Source organism: Silurus aristotelis (assembly GCF_946808225.1).
Source record: "Silurus aristotelis genome assembly, chromosome: 1".
Classification (NCBI taxonomy): Eukaryota; Metazoa; Chordata; class Actinopteri; order Siluriformes; family Siluridae; genus Silurus; species Silurus aristotelis.
In genome coordinates, this window is record NC_139574.1 from 36,315,184 (window position 1) to 36,340,785 (window position 25,602).

A 25,602-nucleotide genomic window follows, 5' to 3' on the forward strand; every position below is an offset into this window, starting at 1 on the left:
TTTCATTCTTCATCCTTAAAATGTCCTTTAATTCTTAACCCCAACAAAATAAATTTATACGAACATTCACTCATAACTGCCCTCCTTTTTGCACTTCACAATTCACACAAGTGTTCTTGACATTCTGAATAAAACTGGAGCAGGAATGATGATTAGACGTTCGCCAGTTATCCAGAGCTGTGTCCCAAATCACATCCTGTCCTCCTGAATGCCCCGCTTCCGGGATTGCCGCATGACCCCCTATTTTTTCTTTTTTGCTTTTCCCGTGGTACGTGCGGTTTGGAACGCAGCCCCAGGTGTCCTTCACCTCAGCGCCTTCGCGTCCTCGTCGCGAGCGCGCACGCGGGGCACGTGTACGAGGCGGGCTTCCTGTTACCATGGCGATTACGTCAACACCGGGGTGGTGGGGGGTGTCGCGCGCCCGCGCGCGCGGTCGGGTAACTAAAGGTCAAAGTAAAGACAAGCGCGACCGAGACGGAAGGAAGGACGGAAGGAAGCGGAATGGCGGAGCCTGGGAAATGTGTGGCGGTCAGAGACACGAAAAAAGAGGGGGGGAAGAGCAGGAAAATGCGTAGGATTAAGAAAAAGCCTCCGGTGCCGTGGAGCAGAGGCAGAAGGGGGTGGTGGTGAAGAGGTGCGGGGTAATTTGGCTGGAGTGTAGTTGTGTTTGCGGAGCTTAGCCGCCGTTAGCTAGCACTGCACTACACTACACTTCCACAGTGCGCTATCTAACACGGATCATTAGCACAATGACTTTGAGACGTCTCTAGCAAGTGTGCAGCACCACTTCAGTGCACAATAACCGGTCGGTTTACTGGCTTTGAATTCGAATACAACTTCGTTTCCAGCCGGATGAGTGTTGTGAAGGACTCGAGACACAGGCAGCTCCGGGGCTTCCTCTTCAACCAACTTTCTAACTGCTACAGAAACAACATGACCTTTGCTTCTTGGATTTCCATTATTTTTGTAGAGGAGATGATTGTCGGGTTGATCTTGTGTACCTCTCTCTCTCTCTCTCTCTCTCTCTCTCTCTCTCTCTCTCTCTCTCTGTGTGATTTTTAAACGTGCTTTTACTTCCGGGCTGTTAAACAAACATACAAACCTCAGATTTCATTTTCCCTTCAGTTTTGACAGCATGTTCCGAGGACGCGTACCGCAGAAGTGTTTAAAGTGTAACCTTGAAGATCAGACTGCTGCTCTTTAAAACCATGTTTGTGTGTAAATGATCATTATCACGTTCCTGGTCTAACTTTATGTTCTTGCTCTATAGAGGGGCAGAGCCCACAGTGATCCATGCTGCACTTTCCTCCCACCCAGTCTATTACTTCTGCTTTTTGTGTGTGTGTTTGTTTAGTTTTGCCGTGTGTGAAAGTGCATATTGATTGTGTGTGACCCGAGCCGGTTGTTGGTGCTTGTAAACATCCCCGACTGGAAGCTGTGTGTGTGAAGAGACGAGCTTTCAGTTGGATGTTTGCTGCCACCGATCACCAACATCACCACCGTCTGTGCGTGATATTTCCCTTTTATGGTGTTTTATTAGTTTAAAAAAAAAAAAAAAAAGACCCAGATCCCACTGGTAGACCTGAAACTATGGCAGGTTGAAGAAGGAACAGAAGTGCCCCATGGTTCGATCGTGTCACGAAGGAGATCCTTTGTAACACTAAAGTAATTTGTGCGATGTGTGAGTTTGAAGCAGTCCAGCTGCAGTGACTGTAAACATCCTACACTCAGCTGTAGTGTGGCTGAAACGCTGAGAGGAGGGTGTTTGCTTTGACTGGTTGGAGTTGCGCATTGAGGAAGAACTGGATACACATGCATAGGGTTGTAGAAAGCCGAACGATTACACTGTGTATGATCAGATCCACACCACACATTCTCAGTACGCTGTGGTAAAGTAGTTTAATAGTCTGCTGATTAGGGAACTGGCTGTACAGAAGTAAAAGAAAATGCAATAATTTAAATAGGGGTAAATTATTCTAGCTGTATTGTTAATACTAGTAACGCTAGTAAAAACTAGTAAAAGGTTCCACTTTTTAATGCGTATATAAATATGTTTACGTATGCTGGAGAATCCGGTTTGCAACATTGTGAGCTCAAATCCCAGCACCACCATACTGCCAAGAAGTTTTATTATTGGATAAACAGTCATATAAACTATATGTGAACTTAGATGTGGAGGAAAAAAGGTTGCACATGAAATGATAAACAGTTCACAAAAAATAGGTTTAAATGTGTCATACTCTGATATGATGTCTGCTTGATGTTATGGTGACATCAGTCATTTTTTTTTTTTTTTTTTTGTCTTTTATACCGTTCACACCTTATGCGGATGTTAGCAAAGATTAACAAGTTTCTATTGGGTGTGGTGTGTAGATAATCCCTGACCTTTTATCGTTCCTTTCTGGAGATTCTTCTTTGTTTAAAGATTATGTACAGGGTGGTTGAAAAGTTGCTAGGCATTAAACATTGGTAATAAAGTCCATATTTCTAATAGAAATGTATCAAAACTAATTGTACATGCACTTTATTAGGCAAATCTTAAAATTTCAAATGTTGAGTTTTCTTAAATGGATGAGAATATGGAATCAGTCTTCTGAAGGAAGTCGTTTGGGATGTTGCTGAGAACCTCCTGAATCTGTCTCCAAGTCCTCCAGTGTGCAAGGTTTTGTCCTGTTCACCTTCTCCTTTGCGTAGCCCCATAGGAAAAAAATCACATGAGATGAGAGGTGGACTTTTTGGAGACTATTCATGAGGTCCATGTCGTCCAGCCAGTATCCTGGAAAATGCTTGTCAAACCACTCACACAGTAAGAGCAAAATAGGGTGGTACACCATCCTGCATGATAATAAGAATGAATAGGCATGAGAGAGTGCCTAGTTTCCTTTTACCCACCCTCTACTTTCATTTAGTTACTACTACCACCACTAACTCATTTATAAAAGTACTTATTAAACAGAGTGCACCAGGAGCAATGAACGATGGACTTTTTTCAGACATAAATCACAACTAGAATTACCATCTGCAATGTAAATGTCACGAGGAAGAAATCTTGAAAGGAACCACTCAAAAGGGAGCCCACCCTCATCTGGGTGGCACCAAATGCCCATTCATTAGTTTCATCACTGTTGAGAGTATCAACCGTTCACGTATATTTTATATCCTGTTTGTTAAATGCGTTAAAACTGATGATTACAGTGTATACAAGTTATTTGCCTGTTAAATAAACCAGATAGATAGATAGATAGATAGATAGATAGATAGATAGATAGATAGATAGATAGATAGATAGATAGATAGATAGAACACACCCATTGGGCACAATGAGATTGTTATGTATATTTAACTGAGAATTAAACATGGCTGTCTGCTGAGACAAAATAGATAGTGTTTTGGATGGTTCCCAATAATACTAAATTCATAAAGAAAAATCTGAACATTTAAAAACAATGTCGTTGGATGATATAAAAAAAAAAGTGTTACATAGTTTGTTGAAGAGTGTATATAATATATATAGCATTTATTGTGATCATACACGTTTTTGTGTTCTCTCTCAACCCATGTTTATTATTATTTTTTGCCTGAATAAACTCTTATATTTGGCATCACAATCCTGGATTCTTAACTTCTTCTTTTGCTTCGTATTTTAGTTTATTGAATGTGTTACTCTAGTTGGTTATTAGCCACAACAATTGAAGGAAAAAGCACTAAGCCATTGAAGCAGTTTAATGATGTTTATACTGTTTACAGTGCATCACTTTTTCCACATTGTGTATGTTTCAGTCTTATTCCATTATTAAATTAATAATATCTCAAAATTCTACAAACAATTCCCCATAATGACACTGTGAAAGAAGTTTGTTTGAAATCGAATTTATATATTTAAAAAAAAATATCATGTACCTAAGTATTCACAGTTTTTTTTTCCAATAATTTGTTGAAGCACCTTAATCACCAATTACAGCCTCAAGTCTTTTTGAGTATGATGCCACAAGCTTGGCACACCTATTTTTGGGCAGTTTATTTTTTGGGTTCTATTCTTCTTTGCAGAACCACTCAAGCTCCATCAGGTTGTATGGGGAGCATCAGTTCACAGCCAGTTTCAGATCTCTCCAGAGATGTTTAATCAGGTTCAAGTCTGGGCTCTGGCAGGGCCACATAAGGACATTCACAGAGCTTCCTGTAGCCCCTCCTTAATTATCTAGGATGTGTGCTTAGGGTTGTTGTCCTGTTGGGAGATGAACTGTCACCCCAGTCTGAGGTCCAGAGTGCTCTGGAGCAGTTTTTCTTTAAGGATGTTTCTGTCTATTGCTGCATACATCTTTCCGTCAATCCTGATTAATCTCCCAGTTCCTGCTTTTGAAAAACATCCTCACAGCATGATGATGCCACCACCATGCTTTACTGTAGAGATGGTACTGGCCAGGTGATGATCGGTGCCTGGTTTACTCCAGACATGACGCTTTGCATTCAGACCGAAGAGTTTAATCTTTGTTTCTCATAAAACAAAGTCCTTCTGAAAGGCTGAAAGTCCTTTAGGTGTCTTTTGGAAAACTCCAGGCGGGCCTTTGGATAGGAAGATTCCTGGTGGTTCCAAATCTCTTCCATTATGGATGATGAAGGTCACTGTGTTCATTGGGACCTTCAATGTTGCAGACATTTTTCTGTGCATTGATACAATCCTGTCTCAGAGGTCTACAGACAATTCCTTGGACTTCATGGTTTGGCTTGTGCTCTGACATGCACTGTTAACGGTTTGCCTTTCTAAATCATGTCCAATCAACTGAATTTATCACAAGTGGACTCAAATCAAGTTGTAGAAACATCTCAATGATGATCAGTGGAAACAGGCTCGTTTATTTTAATTTTTATTAAATTTGCAAAGATAAAAAAAAAAACTTCTTTCACGTTGTCACTATAAATGTATATTTGATATAGTATTTATCTGTGTAAAACTGCTTTGGGGCAATGTTTATTGTTAAAAGTCCTTTACAAATAAAACTGAATTGAATGGAATGTATCAGAGTTGTTCAGTTAGATTTTCCTAGATGAGCCTCCAAGCCGCCAGGTGGCGCTACCACCCACACAGCGCTATATTCTTCCCGAACATCTCCAAAAAGGAGACTCAATCCGCCATATATGATGTCGCAGATTCGCCATAAACGTCCGCAAAAGTAATTTTAATACAATTAATTCTACTTAAAATGTTGTTTAGGACCATAAATGCAAATAAGAAGGATTTGGGTTTTTTTGGACTACCGGTTTAATTCAGAAGCATGGATCCAGCGCGAGCAGGTAGGCAAAAACAAGCGCCTCGGTGCACAGTGATGAAAAGAAACAGCCAATGCCGATGATTTGATGAGCAGCGAGCAGGTAAAACTAACCAGCAACTTCCCATCCTACAGTTGAGCACGGAGCGAGGCTCGCTGACTGATGGCAGCTCTTCACTTTCCTCTGGTTCTGCAGCGCTCAATTCAGGGTTTTCACGTGCTTTAATGATTACTGTTCAGTTCACACCGAGGCTAAATATTCGTCTAGAAACTACTAGTCTGAACTTAGCATTATGCAATGACTTCAGCTCCCAACCTCCCCAAACATCTCACAATATCCTCAGACATTTAACAGACATCTCCCAGCATCTCCAAACATCTCCCAAATACCTCCCAGCATCTCCAAACATAACCCAACATCTCCCAAACACCTTCCAGCATCTCCAAACATCTCCAAATACCTCCCAGCATCCCCATACATTTAACAGACATCTCCCAGCATCTCCAAAACAGCTCCAAAACACTTCCAAACATCTCCCAAACATAACCCAACATCTCCCAAACACCTTCCAGCATCTTCCAACACCCTCAGACATCTCCCAATATCTCCCAAACATCTCCGGGCATCTCAAAACATCTCCTAACATCCCCAGACATATACTGACACCTTCCAGCATCTCCAAACACCTCCCAGCATCCCAGACATTCAACAGACATCTCCCAAACACCTACCAACATCTTCAGACATCTCCATCACCAAATATCTCACACTGTAGAAACAACGCAGCCAACCACACCAATCCCAAAGAAGTCTCCTACTGTACATGTCCACTCTATCATCTACTCAGTAGTAGACTTCAGAATGTACTGACAAAAAGTTAATGTAAAAAACAAAAAACAGAAAACCCACTGAATTATTTACACCAGAAAAACTTGTAGGGATGTAAGGATGTAGATTATTATTATAAAAATTTGCAGTTAAAACAGCTATACATTAAAAAAGTATTTAATTTCAATATCCAATATACCCTTACTTATAATAACTATGTATCTGGAAAGAAAAACCTAAAAGTGAATATATTTCTTTTTACATTTTACAGTTTAGGAAACACTTATCAGGACCAATCCTGCTAAAGATTCACAAACTGTTATAACATATACGCCTCGAAACTTCGAAAAAAGTTGCTATGCTGTCTAAAATGTAAATAAAAACAAAATGCAATGATTTGCAAATCTCATAAACCCATACTTACAATAGAACATTAAAAAGGTAATTTTGAATTTGATGGCTGCAACAGGTCTCAAAAAATTGGAGACAGGGCCACGCATACTAGTGTGTCGCATCTCCTTTTCTTTTAACAACAGTCTGAATACATCAAGAAACTGAGAAGAGCAGTTTCTAAAGTTTTGGGAGAGGCATTGATAACAATCAAGATGGTCCTTCTCCTCCTTAGTCCGGATAATATGAATTCCATGGTTTTGTGTGTGTGTGTGTGTGTGTTACTTTAGTAAACCTATAAACCCTTTGGATAAGCGATGAAATGTGTTAAAGTTGTCTTGACTCGCTATTGATGGATATACGGAATAACCTGGATATCAGACAACATTCCAAAAACCAAACTCAAACACAGATATTTAAAAGCATATTGCACAACCGCGTAATTATATTCCCTCAACAAAAACTGCAAATACATGTTTTTTTTGTTTTTCAAAAAGCAATCTACAGTTGATATTCAGAGAGAGGGACTGATCTAAAAAAATATGGTCAGAAAAGCACATCTTGCTCTGAAACAACAGATCAAACCACAATCCTGTCCATCCAAACCAGAAACTCCAGTGGGGAGTGAAGGTCTACATTATAATATGCTAAGAGCATTTTAGTCTAGCAGGTGTTACATACTGTAAAAGCATCAGACCGTACTATACACACAAATGTACATCTGCACTCCACCTGTAAAGATTTCACCACAATGACAGTTCTGCTGTCTTGACCATAAGTCAAAGATGCTGTGAGCACTGGTGTGTGTGAGGTGAGCATGTAACACTGCTCTTTGAGAGAACTGCCATCATACTTCCTGCATTCGGGTGCACGTAGAATAGAATTCATGGCCATCAGACAGACGAAACACTCCAAACAAGCTCACTGAACATGGCCTTCAGCAGAACATGCCAGAACATTTCTTCATTATTTGATTAACACAGTTTATTACTTTCTGTAGAAGTGAAAGGGAAAGTTTATAGGACTGTGGTGAGACCTGCGATGTTGTAAGGTTTAGAGACAGTGGCATTGAGTAAAAGACAGGAGGTGGAGCTGGAGGTAGCAGAGCTGAAGATGTTTAGGTTTTTATTGGGAGTGACGAGTTCGACAATTTGATCAATATAATTAAAAAGTGTATTGCATTAATTTTATTTATTCTATTTAATTTTTAGATATATTATTTTTTATAACATTTTATATAAAATTGTTTTTAAAAATGTAAACTGTTTTGTAAATAACTCCTCTCCCTCTACTCTGTCGTACGCTTTCTCTAAATCCACAAACACACAATGCAACTCCTTCTGACCTTCTCTATACTTCTCCATCAACATCCTCAAAGCAAATAATGCATCTGTGGTGCTCTTGTATGAAACAATACTGTTGCTCACAGATGGTCACCTCTTCTCTCAGCCTGGCTTCCACTACTCTTTCCCATAACTTCATGGTGTGACTGATTAACTTAATTCCCCTGTAGTTACTGCAGGTCTGCACATCTCCGTTATTCTTAAAGATCGATACCAGCACACTCCTTCTCCATTCCTCAGGCATCTTCTCACCTTCCAAAATCCTTTTAAACAATCTGGTTAAAAACTCCACTGCCATCTCTACTAAACATCTCCACGCTTCTACCGGTATGTCATCTGGTCCAACCGACTTTCCATTCTTCATCCTCTTAATAGCTGCTCTCACGTCCTCCTTACTAATCCTATCCACTTCCTGCTTCACATCTCCACACCATCCACCATCTCTCTCTCTCTCATTTCCCTCATTCATCAGCTGCTCAAAATACTCCCTCCATCTTCTCAACACACTCTCCTCACTAGTTAACACATTTCCATCTCCAGCCTTTATTGCTCTAACTTGCAGCACATCCTTCCCAGCTCGGTTCCTCTGCCTGGCCTATCGGTATAAATCCTTTTCTCCTTCCTTAGTGTCCAACTTCACATACAGCTCCTCATATGCCTTTTACTTGTCTTTCACCACATCCCTCTTCACCTGCTGCCGCATCTCCTTGTACTCCTGTCTACTTTTCTCATCATTCTGTTGATCCCAATTCTGTTTTGCCAACCTCTTTCTCCTTATGCTCTCCTGCACTTCCTCATTCCACCACCACGTCTCTTTGTCTTCCTTTCTATTTCCAGATGTCACACCAAGTACCTTTCTAGCTGTCTCCCTTATCACTTCTGCAGTAGTTCCACAATCATCCAGCACCTCTTCACCACCACAGAGCCCCTGTCTGACCTCTTCCCTGAACTTCACACTACAGTCTTCCTCCTTCAGTTTCCACCATCTTATTCTTCTTTCAGTCCATACTCTCCTCCTCTTATTCTTCACCTCCAAAACCATCCTACAGACCACCATCTGATGCTGTTTAGCTACACTGTCCCCTGCCAACACCTTACAGTCTCTAATCTCCTTCAGGTTGCATCTCCTATATAGAACATATTCCACCTGTGTGCACCTTCCTCTACTCTTATACATCAACCTATGATCCTCCTTAATCTTAAAATAAGTGTTTACCACTGCCATTTCCATACTTTTAGCAAGACCTACCACCAACTGCCCTTCCACATTCCTCTCCTTAAGGCCATACCTACTCATCCCCTCCTCATCACCTCTGTTCCCCTCACCTACATGCCCATTTAAATCTTCTAATCTTTCATTTCTAGGTACACCTTCTACCACTTCCTTCTTCCCCCATCTCACAGCCAACTTGTGGAGCATAAGCACTGATGACATTTATCATCACCCCTTCAACTTCCAGCTTCACAATCATCACCCTATCAGAAACTCTCTTCACCTCCACTACACTCTTACTGTACTCTTCCTTCAGAATCACCCCTACACCATTTCTCTTTCCATCCACACCATGATAAAACAGTTTAAACCCACCTCCAATGTTCCTGGTCTTACTACCATTTCCACTTGGTCTCCTGAACACACAACATATCTACCTTTCTCCTCTCCATCATATCAGCTACCTCTTTCCCTTTACCAGTCATAGTACCAACATTTAAAGTACCAACTATAACCACCACTCTTCTACACTTCTCCTTTTCCTGTCATCTCTGTAGACGTCTTCCTCCTCTTCTTTTCCTCAGGAAAGTTAATGCTGTTCTCTAATCATCTGCTTTGCAATACCATGTGGAATGGAAGGACAAGATGGCAATTAATGGGAATACCCATTATATTTTTTCCACTTCACTATCTCTGAATCTGCTATGTTAATAAATAGCAGGCAATGTTAGTTTTTAAGTGCATTATGATTCATAAAATCTTTGTACCATCTCATTATTCTATTCGTCTTTACATAAACATTGCGTGCTGTTTTCATTCTGATCTGAATTTATTTTCAGATGGTACTCCAGTCTTCATGTGTAAAATATGCAACCTGTTCTCTCCCAATAAATCACTGCTCCTGTCTCACGTACTTGAGAAACACACAGAGGAAGGTGGAGATGCAGAGGACATTATTATCCCACTCAAACCTTTACAGTCTCCTCAGGTACCAGGTATGTGTTCCTAAACATCAATGTCTTCAAGAACCTCATAGTCAAGACAGGTTTTAGATTAGACCCACACTAGGTTTCTAATGCTTTTTTTTTTTTTTTTTACTTTTATGTAACGTCCAGTATTATTACACAACGTTCTTGTAGACGGCATCAAAAGGAAAAGAGGTAGACCAAAAGGATCCACCAAGAAAGCCCAAGCAGATGTACAGACGCCTAACAAATCATCCAGTCAACCAAAGAAAGAGATATCTGATGTGGTGTCAGAATCCCTACAACATGTCGAAGATGGCATGGGTTTGGAGTGCAAGAAATGCCAACGCAAATTCAGCAACCGGCGGCAAATTTCCAAACACATCTGTTTTGCAGAATTGAAAGACGTTCCTGACGAGGATGACTTCCACAGTAAGAGTCTTAATAGTCCTTGTTCTCATCAGCAAGCTGAGAATGCTGTATTATTGTATTAGCATTCTGAACACGACCATCATTTAAGTATATATTATCACCAACGGTCTTCTCCCCAGGTGACAACCCTGGTCCTACCGAGATAGCAGATGAAGGGGATGAAGATGTAGAATGCTCCCCAAAGAAGGCAAGAACAGTGAAGGCTGACAAGCTCTGTAGTGTAAAGGACCCTGAATCAGCAGGCTACATCAAGAACCCCATCGTCAGTGTGGTTCTTGCAGCACATGAAGCCATTCCTGGTGAGATATTATACAGCTAAAAAACAACTCAAGATGTTAACTGTTTCCTAAAAGTGTTATAAAGGTGTTGTTTTATGATAGGCGCAACAAAAATAGTTCCAATCGAAGCTGCTCCAGCTGAGGCGGATATGCAACCTGACGGAACTGCAGGAGAATCCACGCAGAAGAAGGGTTACCAAGAATATGCCATTCAGCAAGCAGCGTATGAAGTGCCTCTGAAATCTAACAGGTACAAGTCTGCTTGGGGGCTCCTTGGTAACTCAACAGACAGGTGTTTGCTCTGTTATTGGGAGAGTTTGAAGTTTAAACCTTGATAATGCTTCAGCCATCACTGACTAAAAGCCTAGGGAGCAAAATTGGCTGAGCTAGCCAGTTGGAGCGTTTAAGAACTCGTGTATGTGGAAGAGGGTTGACCGTGGTTTCCTTTCTGTTTTTACGATGCAGAGACACAATATGAACATTAGTTAAAAAATCGGCTGTTTCTCAGGGGAGACATGTTAGCCTTTATCCTTTCTGGTTAGCCTTTACCCTTTCAAACTTTAGTAGCTGCTGTTTGATTGCAGAGAGCTGGCTGGAACTGGCAAATGACTTAATTGGGAGAAAATCCAAAGCTGTCTTTACTGCCTTTACCAACACACCAATGTTACCAAGACCAGATCTACATTATTGTTACATGTGTGTGTCCTAAAATGTTCCACTATAATATTCTGTTTGTATAGGTGATGTTTATTACTCAGTTATAGTGGTGGACAGTAACAAAGTAAATGTAATTTTGTTACTGTACTTAAACATCTTTTTCAAGTGTCTATACGTTACTAAAGTATTTTTTTATTTAGGGAGACTCTAACTTCACTACACTTCAAAGTCAAATATCTTACTCTTTACATTTAGCAAAAATCAGTTGTTCCTTTTCATTTCTGAGTGGATAAAAACTTATACTGATCACTGGCAGCAAGCCACCAATCAGGTCCGAGCACGCGCTCTGTTTTGAACTTGTTTTGATTGCCGATTGGTGTGTAACTACTTTTCACGGAAATACAACTAAAAATGATGAAAGGACTTCTAACTCTAACTTGCCACAACACCCGTGGCCTTATTTGCGAGAAGGTTTTGAAGGTTTTGGGCTCATGATAATGTCTTTTCACATAAACTGAGGTGATTATGCAAAAATCTTGTGACAAAAATGATGATAGGAACAATATAGCCATAATAAATGATAGTACTTTTTAATACTTAGGTACATTTGAAGGCAAACACTTTTGTACTTTTACTGGAGTCATATTTTACCTACTGTATCTCTACTTTAACTCAAACCATGTATTGTGTACTTTATCCACCACTTCTCGATGAAACTGTTACCCCTCAAATAGTTAACCTTTTTAAAACTTGTTTTTACACACAGAATAGGGCAGACCCAGCTGAAAATCTTCACCTGTGAATACTGCAACAAGGTTTTCAAGTTCAAACATTCCCTTCAGGCTCACTTGCGGATCCACACCAACGAGAAGCCGTTCAAATGCAGCCAGTGCGACTACGCCAGCGCTATCAAGGCCAATCTCAGCGTCCATATGCGGAAGCACACCGGGGAGAAGTTCAGCTGTGAGCACTGCTCATTTAACTGCCTTAGCAAGGGTCACCTGAAAGTGCACGTGGAAAGGGTGCACCAGAAAATTAAGCAGCACTGCCGCTTCTGCAAGAAGAAGTACTCCGACGTCAAGAACTTGCTTAAACACATCCGAGAGAGCCACGATATGGAAGACGGGAAAGTCAAGGACTCCTATGACGAGTACAGGCTCCAAACCAGAGAAGGCAAACGACAGCTGCTCTATGACTGCCATGTCTGTGACCGTAAATTCAAGTACGAGTTGGAGCGCGATCGGCATCTGATGGTCCATGGGAGCAACCGACCGTATGGCTGTGAATTGTGCGATCATGGGTCCACAAAGTTTCAGGCCCTTCAGGCTCATGTTAGAAAGCATCCCTTTGTGTACGTGTGCTCAGTTTGCCTGCAGAAGTTTGTCAGTACTGTGCGCCTCAAGTTGCACCTCAGAGAGTCCCACTCAGGAATGGATGAATCCGCGACATTCGCTGATTCTATCAAAAGCAGTTTCTGCCTGCTGAAACCTGGGGATGACATTCAGAGGGACATGCTGAGACAAGATGAGTTGGAGATCAGCAAAGAGTTGTCCCTCCTCAATGCACATGAATTGCTTGCCACTGAAACGGACAGTGTAGAGGAACAAGAGTCTCAAGATCCTGAGAGTTTCACAACAGATGAACTGGTACATGTTTCCCAAGAGGATCTAGCTTCAACAGAGATCCACAACTGCCTAGTTATTGATTCTAGTGCAGCTGTGGAAGCTCAACTGCATGGGACTGTCTCTGAGGATCTGCTAGACAAAGAACAGCTGCAGGATAATTTGCCAAACGTGGACTGCAGTGTAATGGAATTTAATAATCCTAGTGAAGGGAATACAAATTTACCCTCACAAACTACTACATCGGAGATGTCCGAAGTCACAGACGGGCCATTTGCTTTGAGCAAGACTGAGACCAGTGTTACTCAAAGAAACCCACCTTCTTGTAGTACAGAGGACATGGCAACCACTCAACTAGAGGAAAAATCTGCTTTTGCGCAGATTTTGGAACAAATGCAGAAAAGGCAACTAAACATGGATGTCTTTGAGAGAATACGGAAGGTCTACGGAGATCTGGAGTGTGAATACTGTGGTAATCTTTTATACAGCTGTTTTATTATTTTAGTTTTTTACAATTATGCAACAATTTTCTACTTTGCTTGTAAGACACTGACCCTTTTTTTCAATAGGTAAGCTTTTCTGGTACCAGGTGCACTACAACATGCATGTAAGAACACATACACGAGAACATCTGCATTACTGTTCCCAGTGCAGCTACTCTTCGATTACAAAAAACTGCCTGAAGCGTCACGTAATCCAGAGACACACTAATGTTCACCTCAAGTGCCCTTCAGAAGGATGCCAGTACTCTACGCCAGACAAGTACAAGCTGCAGGCCCATCTCAAAACGCACTCTGAAATTGTAAGTTCTAAAGGGGGTTTGTCTGGAGAATAAAAAAACAACTGAAGCTGAATTTTTGCTTATTTTACTTTTAATTAACTTTAGGTGAAGAAGAGCTTCGTTTGTCCCATCTGTAAAAAAGGATTTCCAGAAGACAAACTTAGGCATCATATCAAATCTAACCATCCAGGTAAAAGAAATGAGCAGGCCGGGTAATCTTTATGTTGTCCCAATATCTTTGCTGGAATTGTAATATGAGTGCTTTCTGTTTAGATACTTCACTAACAACCACTTTAGAGGTGCTGGGAATCCGCGCCCACGTAAAGGGTGCAATAGGAAAACGAGCGTCTAAATGTCCGTACTGCGATTGCTATTTCACGAGAAATGGAACCGACATGCAGCAGCACATCTGGGCTCATGAAGGTGGGAGAAAATGATCTCTTATTGGAAAAAAAAACCCCACAGGAACTGTGAATGCCAACTCAGAACATAACATTATCTTTCCTCAACCACACAAAAGAACCCCTGTATTATTTGTATTTATTTTTAGCATGTGTGATTCACTGTTTGTTTTTGTTTTTTTATTAATTGAATTTTAAGGTCCATTCCATATTCTGTATATTAATTTCCATTATGTTTGAAATCTGTTTGTAATACACAAAGCTTATTGACGATCTGCTTTTGTTTACACATATACAGGAGTAAAACCCTTCAAATGCTCATTGTGTGATTACGCCTCACGCAGCAAAAGCAACCTGAAGGCTCATTTCAACAGGCACAACACGGAGAAAAGCCACCTGTGCGATCTGTGCGGCAAAAAGTTCAAGTCCAAGTGCACACTAAAGAGCCACAAGCTCATGCACTCAGCAGACGGTGAACCACTTTTTATCTTCTCCTTATCATGAATGGCTCCCCAATTAGTAATATTAAATATTTCCCTTTTTATATATATATATATATATATATATATATATATATATATATATATATATATATATATATATATATATATTTAGAATCAGAATGTTCAGAATGTGTTTGGGGAAGTGTAACTTGATAATACACTGCAAAAAATAATAGCTGGGCAAGTTAAGATTTCTTGTAAAGTTATATAGGTATCTCATACTGAAAGAAATTACATAATTATAAAAACAATTACGTCTGACATTTAATTTAAATTTTTCACATTTTATTTGTGACATACAGATTTTTAGAGTATGACCTATAGTGCTTTTTACGACTGTCCAACTTGTAAACATGAAAAGAAATACAATATAAAGATAAAAAATAAGAGTATCATAGATGTATCGTTAAAATAAAATAAATAAAAATTATATATATATATATATATATATACACACACACACACACATACAAGAATTAATACATTAATACATTAACAATGTAAATGCGGTAATTCTAATAGCCGGCAGTTTAATAACATCTAAATAAGGATGACTAAAAGTATCTAGAAAGAGGAATAATTATCTTGCATTCAAAAAAGAAAAAATATTTGTTGAATTTGCTTACATTCAAGATGGCTGTGTACCCAAAAGTACTGGGACACATGGCTGCCCCTGTGCACAAAGCCAGCTCTATGAATATATGGTTTAGATGGGATAGAGTGGAAGATCTTGAGTGGCTTGCTATAAAGCTCTGATCTCAATCCTACTAAACCCCTTTGGGATGAATTGGATCAAATTATCATCAGGATAATGTGTTTAATTGGTGTCTTTCATTTGGGAGTACTGTAATCACTCTTCAAGTCCACGTTTGATCCGTGCGATTGAAAAACTATTAGACAAATCTACTGTATGTAAAAGTCTTTGTTTTAGTAATGATGTCTTCACTCTGTGTGCTACAGTGGATATAAAGTCTACACACCTCTGTTCAAATAGCAGATGTTAGTGTAGAAAGAAGATAAATCATCTTTTAGGAGATCTTTTTTTTGCTTCTGGAACAAAAACCAGAAGCAAAACACAAAAAGCAAATAGAAATAAAATGGGGTAGGTGCCAGCAGATAAAGCAAGATAAATGATTCCTAACCAAATTAAACGCACATCAACAATAAAAGTTTATTAAAAAAATGTTTTTAATAATTGTGCAATATTAGTTTTTGATTATGTTGAGTGTTTCTTGTACATGTTGCTTTTTTTTTCGCTGTTTCTATAGAAATTATATCACTTAGAGCATTAATGCAAACAATATGCATCGAACCTTCATGTTAAAGCTGGAACTACAATAAATAGTAGACCATAAGTATTGGCACACATGACATTTCGAACCCTCTAACTTTTATTTAAAAGTAGGAGGCACACAATTGTTTAATGCCTCTTAATAAAGCCTGCTCCAGTAAGATAGGGTTTACATGGGTTAGATTGGAAGATCTTGATCCTGCTCTGAGCTTAACCCTATTGAACACATTACATCACCTACATCAGTACCTAACAATCTTGTGGTCAGGTGTTCACAATTTTTTTTATCCATATAGTGTATTTTTTACATGCATTGGTTTGAGGCTACTATTTATGACTTTGTATTGAAACAACTGCTTATATGTCACTCTGGTGTAGGTAAGCAGTTCAAATGTACAGAGTGTGAATTCACTGCAGCACAGAAGCCACAGCTCCTCCGGCACATGGAACAACACGTCTCCTTTAAGGTAAATAAAATAACCTTTTGTCAGCATGCATTTTTTTCAAATATTTTCCACATCTTTAATATGATCAAGGCTAAAAAGATGCTTAAAATTGTAATCAATAATTAATTGATTTACCGTATATCGTTTTGAAAAGACTTTTCCCTGTCTCTTTGTTTCTGTCATTTGTTACAATTTCTGGCCCATAATTAGCTCAATCTACAGGAAACCAGAGCTAAGTATTTTAAGGTTGTATTTTAAGGTTGAATTTTGCTTAAAGATATTTTCTGTGCCGCCCCAGAGTAACTGCTGGCCCCTGCCTGGCCACCCCTATGAAAATCCCTGGCTCCCTTACTGGTCATATTGGCATAGTAGTCCTTTAATTTCTTAACAATTATTATAAAAAAAAATTTTGTGCACTATATAGCCAAGTCTGTGAATAATGAACCTACATGTATGACAGCCCACCCCAACAGACAAAAGGGCTATGAAGCTTAGTTGTCCGCATACTTTTGACCAGGTCATGTTGTGTATGTATGTATGTATGTATGTACTCTCACCATGCACTTTATTAGAAACACTATACTAATAATAGATCATTCATTTGCGCTCTAAACAGCCCTAATTCTTTATGGCATGGATTCCATAAGGTGTTGGAAACATTCCTTTGAGGTTCTGGTTCATGATGGCATGATTGCATATTGCAATACTTCAATTCTTCATTTTCCTGTTCTACCACATCCCAAAGGCTGAATCTATTGGATTAAGATCTAATAAGAAACTAATTTGAGATAACTTCTACTTTGTATTATGGTGCGTTATCATGTAGGATGGAGCAGGGAGAAGAGGTGGAGAAGGTGGACGAGTTCAGGTACCTCAGGTCAACAGTGCAAAGTAATGGAGAGTGTGTTAGAGAAGTGAAGAAAAGAGTGCAGGCAGGGTGGAGTGGGTGGAGAAGAGTGATAGCAGGAGTGATTTGTGATAGAAGAGTATCTGCAAGAATGAAAGGGAAAGTTTATAGGACTGTGGTGAGACCTGCGATGTTGTATGGTTTAGAGACAGTGGCATTGAGTAAAAGACAGGAGGTGGAGCTGGAGGTAGCAGAGCTGAAGATGTTGAGATTTTTCGTTGGGAGTGACGATGATGGACAGGATTAGAAATGAGTTTATTAGAGGGACAGTGCATGTAGGACATTTTGGAGACAAAGTGAGGGAGGCGAGATTGAGATGGTTTGGACATGTGCAGAGGAGGAACATAAGGGAAAATCAGTAAGAAAAAGCTGAGGATGGAGCCACCAGGAAGGAGGAAAAGAGGAAGACCAAAGAGGAGGTTTATGGATGTGGTGAGGGAAGACATGCAGGTAGTTGATTTGAAAGAGGCAGATGTAGAGGACAGGGTGGGTATGGAGACAGATGATTCACTATAGCGACCCCTAATGGGAGAAGCCAGAAGATGAAGAAGATGATGATCATGTAGGGTGGAGCCATTAGATGGTGGGTAAATTGCGTCCATGAGGGGATTTACATGGTCACTTTCAATACAACAAATTAATTATAAATGAATTCTAAATGATTAAAAGTGTATCAAAGATCGTTCCCTACACCTTAACTCGATATCTTCACAAATTCATGCTGTGGATGCAAAATTCAGTTTTTTGTTTGTCAGACCAGAATAGGTTTTTTTCACTTCAGCTGTCCAGTGTTGTTCCCACTGCAGTCTTAGCTTTCTGTTCTTGGCTAACAGAAGTAGAACCTGATATGGTCCTCATTGTTCAACAATTTCAGATGTTTTTCTGCTCACCACAGTTCTACAGCATGGTCACAATAGGCTTTCTGGCATTAACAGTGAAAAACACTGGAAACGACTAAGATCGCATTTAAAAAAAAAATTCTGACGATTAAAGTGCATAAAGCCCAGTACTGCAGGCTCATATCTTTGTAATGTTATGCATTCGCACTGCTGCCACATGATTCACTAATAAGACTGCATGAGTATTAAAGTGCTGAAATATAACTGCGTGTTAACATTTGTAACGTTGCCTTTTCAGCCATTCCGTTGCGCACACTGCCACTACTCGTGCAACATCTCAGGTTCCCTGAAAAGACACTATAACAAGAAGCATCCGGGGGAGCAATACAGCAACACAGGGCCTGGGACGCCCACTTCAGAGAGCGTAATAGAGCAAGGTCTGTTTCTGTGTCTTTTTCTATAGCAAATATAGTGTCACTGTAATACGCTGAAGTGTGAAAAGTCCGAATAAGTCTCATATGACTGTGATCCAGTCGTGCTGTCATAAGTTTTTGGCTCGTATGTCTGCAGGCGGAGTAAAGTGTCCTGTCTGTAACTATGTTTACGGAACAAAATGGGAAATGAACAGACACTTGAAGTGCAAGCATGGACTCAAAGTTGTTGAGAATCAGTGGGAGGTGAGAAAGTACCATTTTGACTTTGTCTTTTTTTCCTTTTCTGTTGCTGCTTTAAATACGAGGTTATAGTAAAAACCCGATCTGAACTTTTGGATAGGAGTGTAGAGTGTGGTTGAACTTTAATCACTGTACTAACCATACGTCATTCCCAGCAATGCGTTCGAGCAGAGCATTAGGGGAATTATTTTGTCAGTTGTGCTTAATTTTTTTCCAGACATTTTTTTCAGGATTTTAAGAATGTCTGCATAACAATAATTTGACTGCGCTCTTGTGCTTGTTCAGGTAGTAGAATCAGCGGAGGAACCAAACACACAGTATCTTCAAATCACTGAGACCGAGGATGGGCAGGGAACTGAGGCTGCTGTTTCGGTGCTTCAGAACCTTCGTTTTAACACCCAGAATGGTCTGTATGAGACGGACTCCAAAAAAAAGTTGTAACTCCAAAATATTCAGCTAAATGTGCAGCTGCCCTCTTTCTGTCTTCCTTTCGTAGGTGTTGTCTCAGCTGCAGCTGCAGACAGACTGGATCCAGCATCAGTTAATATCCTTCAGCAGATCATCGAGCTAGGGACAGAGAACCCCGACACTGTGGCCTCCGTGGTTGCCATGGCGCCGGGCACTGTCACCGTGGTGGAGCAGGCAAGTTAACTCACTTAAATGTGATGGCGTGGCTGCAGAGTTTTTCAGTAATCAACGGAGAGGCTGGAAATATCCCGGCAAGATTTAGCTCAATTAAAGTTTTCAATCCATCATCTGGGTGGTACCATATGTCCATATATTACATATAAACAATTTTAAGGTGTTCAGAAGCAAACTGTAATCCTGAGTCAGTGTAGCAGACTGTTGACATTAACTACAGTCCAAATCCATCCTTAAGCTTACCCGTTACTCCGTAATTTCATGGATCTCCAGGCCATTAATGTGAAACATCCCCAGCTGCACAGAGTGACCTCCAATCGAAGAGGAAAAACTAATTGACAGCGGGTTTCGCCTTATGTAGACTCTGTCTGATAGCAGCACTGATATTTTATAGCCATGTATTTTAGGATTTTTTTTAAGGATTTTTTCACATTTTGTATTTGACCTACAACATCAATTAGTTCTGTTGAAGGAACACTTTACTATGAAAAGCTATGAAGACAGTAATGTAGTGTGGGACTTTGCGATCTGTAGGATGTTTACGATCTAAATCGCCAAACATGTAGAAACTCAAGAAATTTAAGAATGGATTTGGACTGTTTTATTATATTGATATGTATATATTTTTTAATTTATTACAGTCCATCAATATTGGATCAATATTTGATAAATATGCTTAACTGCATCTCATTGCTGCGTACCTGTACTATGCAATGACAATAAAGATGTATGACGCATCATGAATCTATCTATCTATCTATCTATCTATCTATCTATCTATCTATCTATCTATCTATCTATCTATCTATCTATCTATCTATCTATCTATCTATCTATCTATCTATCTATCTATACAGTGCCTTGCGAAAGTATTCGGCCCCCTTGAACTTTGCGACCTTTTGCCACATTTCAGGCTTCAAACATAAAGATATGAAACTGTAATTTTTTGTGAAGAATCAACAACAAGTGGGACACAATCATGAAGTGAAACGAAATTTATTGGATATTTCAAACTTTTTTAACAAATAAAAAACAGAAAAATTGGGCGTGCAAAATTATTCCGCCCCCTTATGTTAATACTTTGTAGCGCCACTTTTTGCTGCGATTACAGCTGTAAGTCGCTTGGGGTATGTCTCTATCAGTTTTGCACATCGAGAGACTGAAATTTTTGCCCATTCCTCCTTGCAAAACAGCTCGAGCTCATTGAGGTTGGATGGAGAGCATTTGTGAACAGCAGTTTTCAGTTCTTTCTACAGATTCTCGATTGGATTCAGGTCTGGACTTTGACTTGGCCATTCTAACACCTGGATATGTTTATTTGTGAACCATTCCATTGTAGATTTTGCTTTATGTTTTAGATCATTGTCTTGTTGGAAGACAAATCTCCGTCCCAGTCTCAGGTCTTTTGCAGACTCCATGAGGTTTTCTTCCAGAATGGTCCTGTATTTGGCTCCATCCATCTTCCCATCAATTTTAACCATCTTCCCTGTCCCTGCTGAAGAAAAGCAGGCCCAAACCATGATGCTGCCACCACCATGTTTGACAGTGGGGATGGTGTGTTCAGGGTGATGAGCTGTGTTGCTTTTGCGCCAAACATAACGTTTTGCATTGTTGCCAAAAAGTTGGATTTTGGTTTCATCTGACCAGAGCACCTTCTTCCACATGTTTGGTGTGTCTCCCAGGTGGCTTGTGGCAAACTTTAAACGACACTTTTTATGGATATCTTCAAGAAATGGCTTTCTTCTTGCCACTCTTCCATAAAGGCCAGATTTGTGCAGTATACGACTGATTGTTGTCCTATGGACAGAGTCTCCCACCTCAGCTATAGATCTCTGCAGTTCATCCAGAGTGATCATGGGCCTCTTAGCTGCATCTCTGATCAGTCTTCTCCTTGTATGAGCTGAAAGTTTAGAGGGACGGCCAGGTCTTGGTAGATTTGCAGTGGTCTGATACTCCATCCATTTCAATATTATCGCTTGCACAATGCTCCTTGGGATGTTTAAAGCTTGGGAAATCTTTTTGTATCCAAATCCGGCTTTAAACTTCTCCACAACAGTATCTCGGACCTGCCTGGTGTGTTCTTTGTTCTTCATGATGCTCTCTGCGCTTTAAACGGACCTCTGAGACTATCACAGTGCAGGTGCATTTATACGGAGACTTGATAACACACAGGTGGATTTTATTTATCATCATTAGTCATTTAGGTCAACATTGGATCATTCAGAGATCTTCACTGAACTTCTGGAGAGAGTTTGCTGCACTGAAAGTAAAGGGGCTGAATAATTTTGCACGCCCAATTTTTCAGTTTTTTGTTTGTTAAAAAAGTTTGAAATATCCAATAAATTTCGTTCCACTTCATGATTGTGTCCCACTTGTTGTTGATTCTTCACAAAAAATTACAGTTTCATATCTTTGTTTGAAGCCTGAAATGTAGCAAAAGGTCGCAAAGTTCAAGGGGGCCGAATACTTTCGCAAGGCACTGTATATATATATGATACTTGATTAATGCAACGTGTGGTCCTGAACCATTGAAGCAGACATTATATATATATATATATATATATATATATATATATATATATATATATATATAAAAAAACATCATATGTCTGCTTCAATGGCTCAGAACCACAGGTTGTATTTAATCATGTATCACTGAACACCTCAACAATGACAACAAATTGTAATGATTGAACATTGTGTCACCCAGATATAATGGAGGATAGGTTTCCCTTTTGAGTCTGATTTCTCTCAAGCTTCCTTCCACATGCCATCTGCCATGGTGTTTTTTCTTGCCACAATCGCCAGATCACTCGTAAGAAACAAATTTACAATTATAAGCAACAAACTTGTACATTCTTTTATAACCGCTTCATCTCTGTAAAGCTGTTTTGTTTTGATGTCTATTGTTAAAAGCACTATACAAATACAAAATTCATTTAACTGTTTGTTTGCCTTTAGTGTTGCTTTGGAGGCAATAATGCCATTGTATCACTGTAGCTAGCACTTTATTTCATATCACTCCTCTTCACCAATGCTTGTGTGACTAGACAGCTATGTTCAGTTATATGTAAAGTGGGACATTACATCACAAATTGCTTGATGTTTCAAAAAATAACTGTAAACATTTGACATCTCATTATACTCATTATATTTTGTTCTCTATGAAAGGCCCTTGATGAAAATTTTCCGGAAGGTTCTGCTGTGAACTAAAGGTGGCTTTTTTATAGGTGCCGCCATCACTGGTGATCTAGGGTTCGGGTGAAGTAAAGGTCAATTCACAGTCAGTCTAAAGCAAATGTCTCTTGCTTTATAATTGTCCCTACTGTCAGGAGATCAAATCCTAGCCACAGCCATTGATTGCGGGGAGTCAGAGGAGGAATATTGGCAATGCTGACTGGATGGCACATTACATTATGATTATTAGTTATTTGTGAACTCATGTATGTAGAAAAAGGCTTTACTCTTGGAGTCTTCTGCTCTGTGATGCTGCTCTGTGATGCAGCTCCGAAACTGGAGTCTGGCTTTATGAGTCTCAAAGGATGCGCATGTCACCCTCCCTTGCGGTCTTATTACAGGGGTGTGCTGACCGGTGGGTGGGAGTAAAGCTGATGGCTATTTTTAATTAGAAAATAAGGTGGGACTGTACCATGGCACCCTTTGTCACATTTATCAGCTCAATTTCTTTATCATACTAGGTGACTGATGAGGAGCAGCCGCAGACAGACCATGCCATGATGATCCATGATGCACTGCAGCAGGCCACTGTGGGTCTGGGAGAAGAGCATCACTTGGTGGTGTCTTCCGATGACGTAGAAGGCATCAAGACAGTCACGGTGTACACACAGGGCGAGGACGCCTCGCAGTTCATCGTCTATGTTCAGGAAGCTGTCGAAACTGAGGAAAGCACTACAGAGGTGACCTAAAAACCCTTTGAACATTCTGAAGGCAAATGGAAATGCCTTGCAGGAAATATGTCGAATGGAAGCAGATGGGATAGATTACATACACAATAGAGGTAGTTGCATGCAGCACACAAAAACAACATAAGATTTATTTTTTCCATTTTTTTATGATCATCAGACAATATGGACTTTACTGAGAATCAGCAGAACCCGGATTGAATGTGTGTGTTATTTAATGTTCTACCAGAGCACCATCGAATTTACCGTTCTGATTCTAAAATGTACCTTTTTTGAATGGAGTCGCAGTAAATTTTATGACACGAGAAAATCTTTTGGACGAAGGTTTTTGTGCTATTTTTCTTACTCCCAATATAATATAAAAAGAATGGCCTTTTCTCATGCAAAAATCTCTTTTGAAATAAAGACAAAGCATCAGAATCAGAATACTTTATTGATCCCACAGGGAATTTGTTGGCTTCGAGGGAAAGGACGCAGGGATTTACAGCAGTTTATAGCAGCTATAATGTAACTGATTCCGGGACGTTCTATATATGTAATTATAAATGGTTCTTGAAAAAAATAGGATTGCTTAATTGGGGGAAAAAAATATTTTTTTATTATCGGGAAGTTGTAGTATAAAAGGAACATAATAAATAAATATATTTTTTATTATTATTATTTTCTTCTCCAACTGCTTTGCTTCCTAATTATTGACCGTTTTTGCAAATCAAAATTTACCTTTTCATATTTGAGCCTTTATATATTCAGGTTTAAAATATTCAAGTTGTAGGAATCATGTGAAATCATCCATGAAACGGCAAACAGGCCAGGTACAGAAAGAGCTCATACAGTTATTTGTACATGTAACTATGTACATTATTGTGTAAACTCACAACTGCATTTCTTTCATTAACACATTTTTGTTCATTTAGGTTACAGTGGTCTTTTTACTTTCAGTGATATACAATACCTGGGCATCTTACTGTATCTACTTACAGCCCAAGGAGGACAGAGACTGGTGATGAAAAGATGGAAAAGTACCCAGATTTTTTTTATCTTAAAAAGGCAGTGATTGATGTTCTTTTTATATTATTCATTTGTTTACTTCCCAGTTTATTTAGCATATGCGCTTTTAGCAGACAGTGAATGATTTGAAGAACAGGAATCTGAGATTAGACATGCTCAGGGAAACCGGACACATGATTGGACAATAAAAACGGAGGCAACCGTACATATGCACGTGCATCGTGTGTACGCGTGATCTTATGCATCAAGCTTTGCTTACGTGAGAAGATCTTGACCCATATGTAAGATGAATAGCAGGTAAATTGATGACAGGAAGTGGAGTGCAATCATGTCAGAGGAGCCAAGCGCGTGTTTACAGATTGCAGTGGACCAAAGATGCAGTGAAAGGAATTTGTTTGAAGATTTGACTCCTGCAGTTTGAGGCTAGATGGACGTGTATGCAGTGCAGTTTTGGTTGATCTCAGCTGTTTTTTTTTTTTAGATGATTTTAGTTCATTCTTGCGCTTTTATCTACTGACACATTTCAAACATTTCATTCAATTTATTTGTATTTGTGTAGCACTTTGAACAATGGACATTGTCTCCAAATAAGAAATGTATTACTAGGTTTACTACTTTATTCCTAATTTACTAGAGATGGTACTGGTATTTTTCTATCAGCTATAAGTTGAATATTTTGAGTTGAATCAGTTTTGTGCAATTGATCTTTTCGATCTTGTTGAGGTTCTTCTTGGCATCAAGGTAGCCTTTTTAGCACTGTGCTTTTGAACATGGTGATTCTATTTTATATGAAGATAAGTGTGACCATGCACAAGCAAAAAAAATCCACCAGTATATACGAGGGAGATTCTTACGCACGAATTTAGAAATAAATTCTAGGCAGCTTTAATAAATGAAACCTGCGGATCTTCCCATCATCAGCCGTTATAGTGAGCGTGTGCCTGCCGAAACCTCCAAATCCTGGCCTTGATCGACAGGCAGGGTCCTCGATTCGCAAGGTTTAACGTGTACATTTTGCGAAGTTTTTCTATTTACAGTTTATTTGTTGCTGTAGACGTGTGTTTTAAACCATTCTGTGTAAACTCTAGAGTTTATAGAGGTTGTGAGTGGAAATCACTGAAGATCAGCAGTTTCTGAAATTCTCCAGCAGGCTTGTGGCTTAAACTGGCCTGATTTGAATTATTACAAACT

At 39.5% G+C, this 25,602-nt stretch overlaps 1 protein-coding gene and 1 long non-coding RNA gene across 6 annotated transcripts; one reads left to right on the plus strand and one right to left on the minus strand.

Annotated features, from left to right (window-relative positions):
• Positions 1-1,855: 1,855 nt before the first annotated feature.
• On the minus strand, positions 1,856-5,816 carry LOC310725732. The gene is made up of 3 exons (XR_014533481.1): positions 5,729-5,816; positions 5,382-5,657; positions 1,856-2,835 (listed from the first exon to the last, which is right to left on the minus strand). It is a non-coding gene; the product is annotated as an uncharacterized lncRNA (long non-coding RNA).
• Positions 5,081-23,820, plus strand: zfat (zinc finger and AT hook domain containing). Of its 5 annotated transcripts, none has more exons than XM_083536179.1 (16): positions 5,081-5,292; positions 9,882-10,037; positions 10,158-10,439; positions 10,559-10,738; positions 10,820-10,967; positions 12,141-13,468; positions 13,566-13,798; positions 13,883-13,967; positions 14,051-14,200; positions 14,477-14,650; positions 16,351-16,439; positions 18,463-18,601; positions 18,735-18,841; positions 19,124-19,244; positions 19,335-19,480; positions 23,179-23,820. In XM_083536179.1, exons 1-16 carry the CDS (start codon positions 5,274-5,276, stop codon positions 23,404-23,406), a joined length of 3,585 nt encoding a protein of 1,194 aa, XP_083392305.1. In that variant the 5' UTR covers positions 5,081-5,273; the 3' UTR covers positions 23,407-23,820. The 5 variants fall into 5 exon arrangements, 3 of the variants coding, with proteins under 3 accessions (XP_083392305.1, XP_083392307.1, XP_083392306.1); XM_083536181.1 differs by having other exon boundaries at positions 5,101-5,171; XR_014532652.1 differs by having other exon boundaries at positions 5,107-5,292; positions 16,629-18,601.
• The last annotated feature ends 1,782 nt before the right edge of the window (positions 23,821-25,602 follow it).

Bases quoted from the DNA above. Each gene is read 5' to 3' on its own strand.
- zfat (XM_083536179.1), top strand. The intron at 13,799-13,882 runs GTAAGTTCTAAA...AATTAACTTTAG, and splicing joins TCAAAACGCACTCTGAAATT to GTGAAGAAGAGCTTCGTTTG. The intron at 19,245-19,334 runs GTCTGTATGAGA...TTCCTTTCGTAG, and splicing joins TCGTTTTAACACCCAGAATG to GTGTTGTCTCAGCTGCAGCT.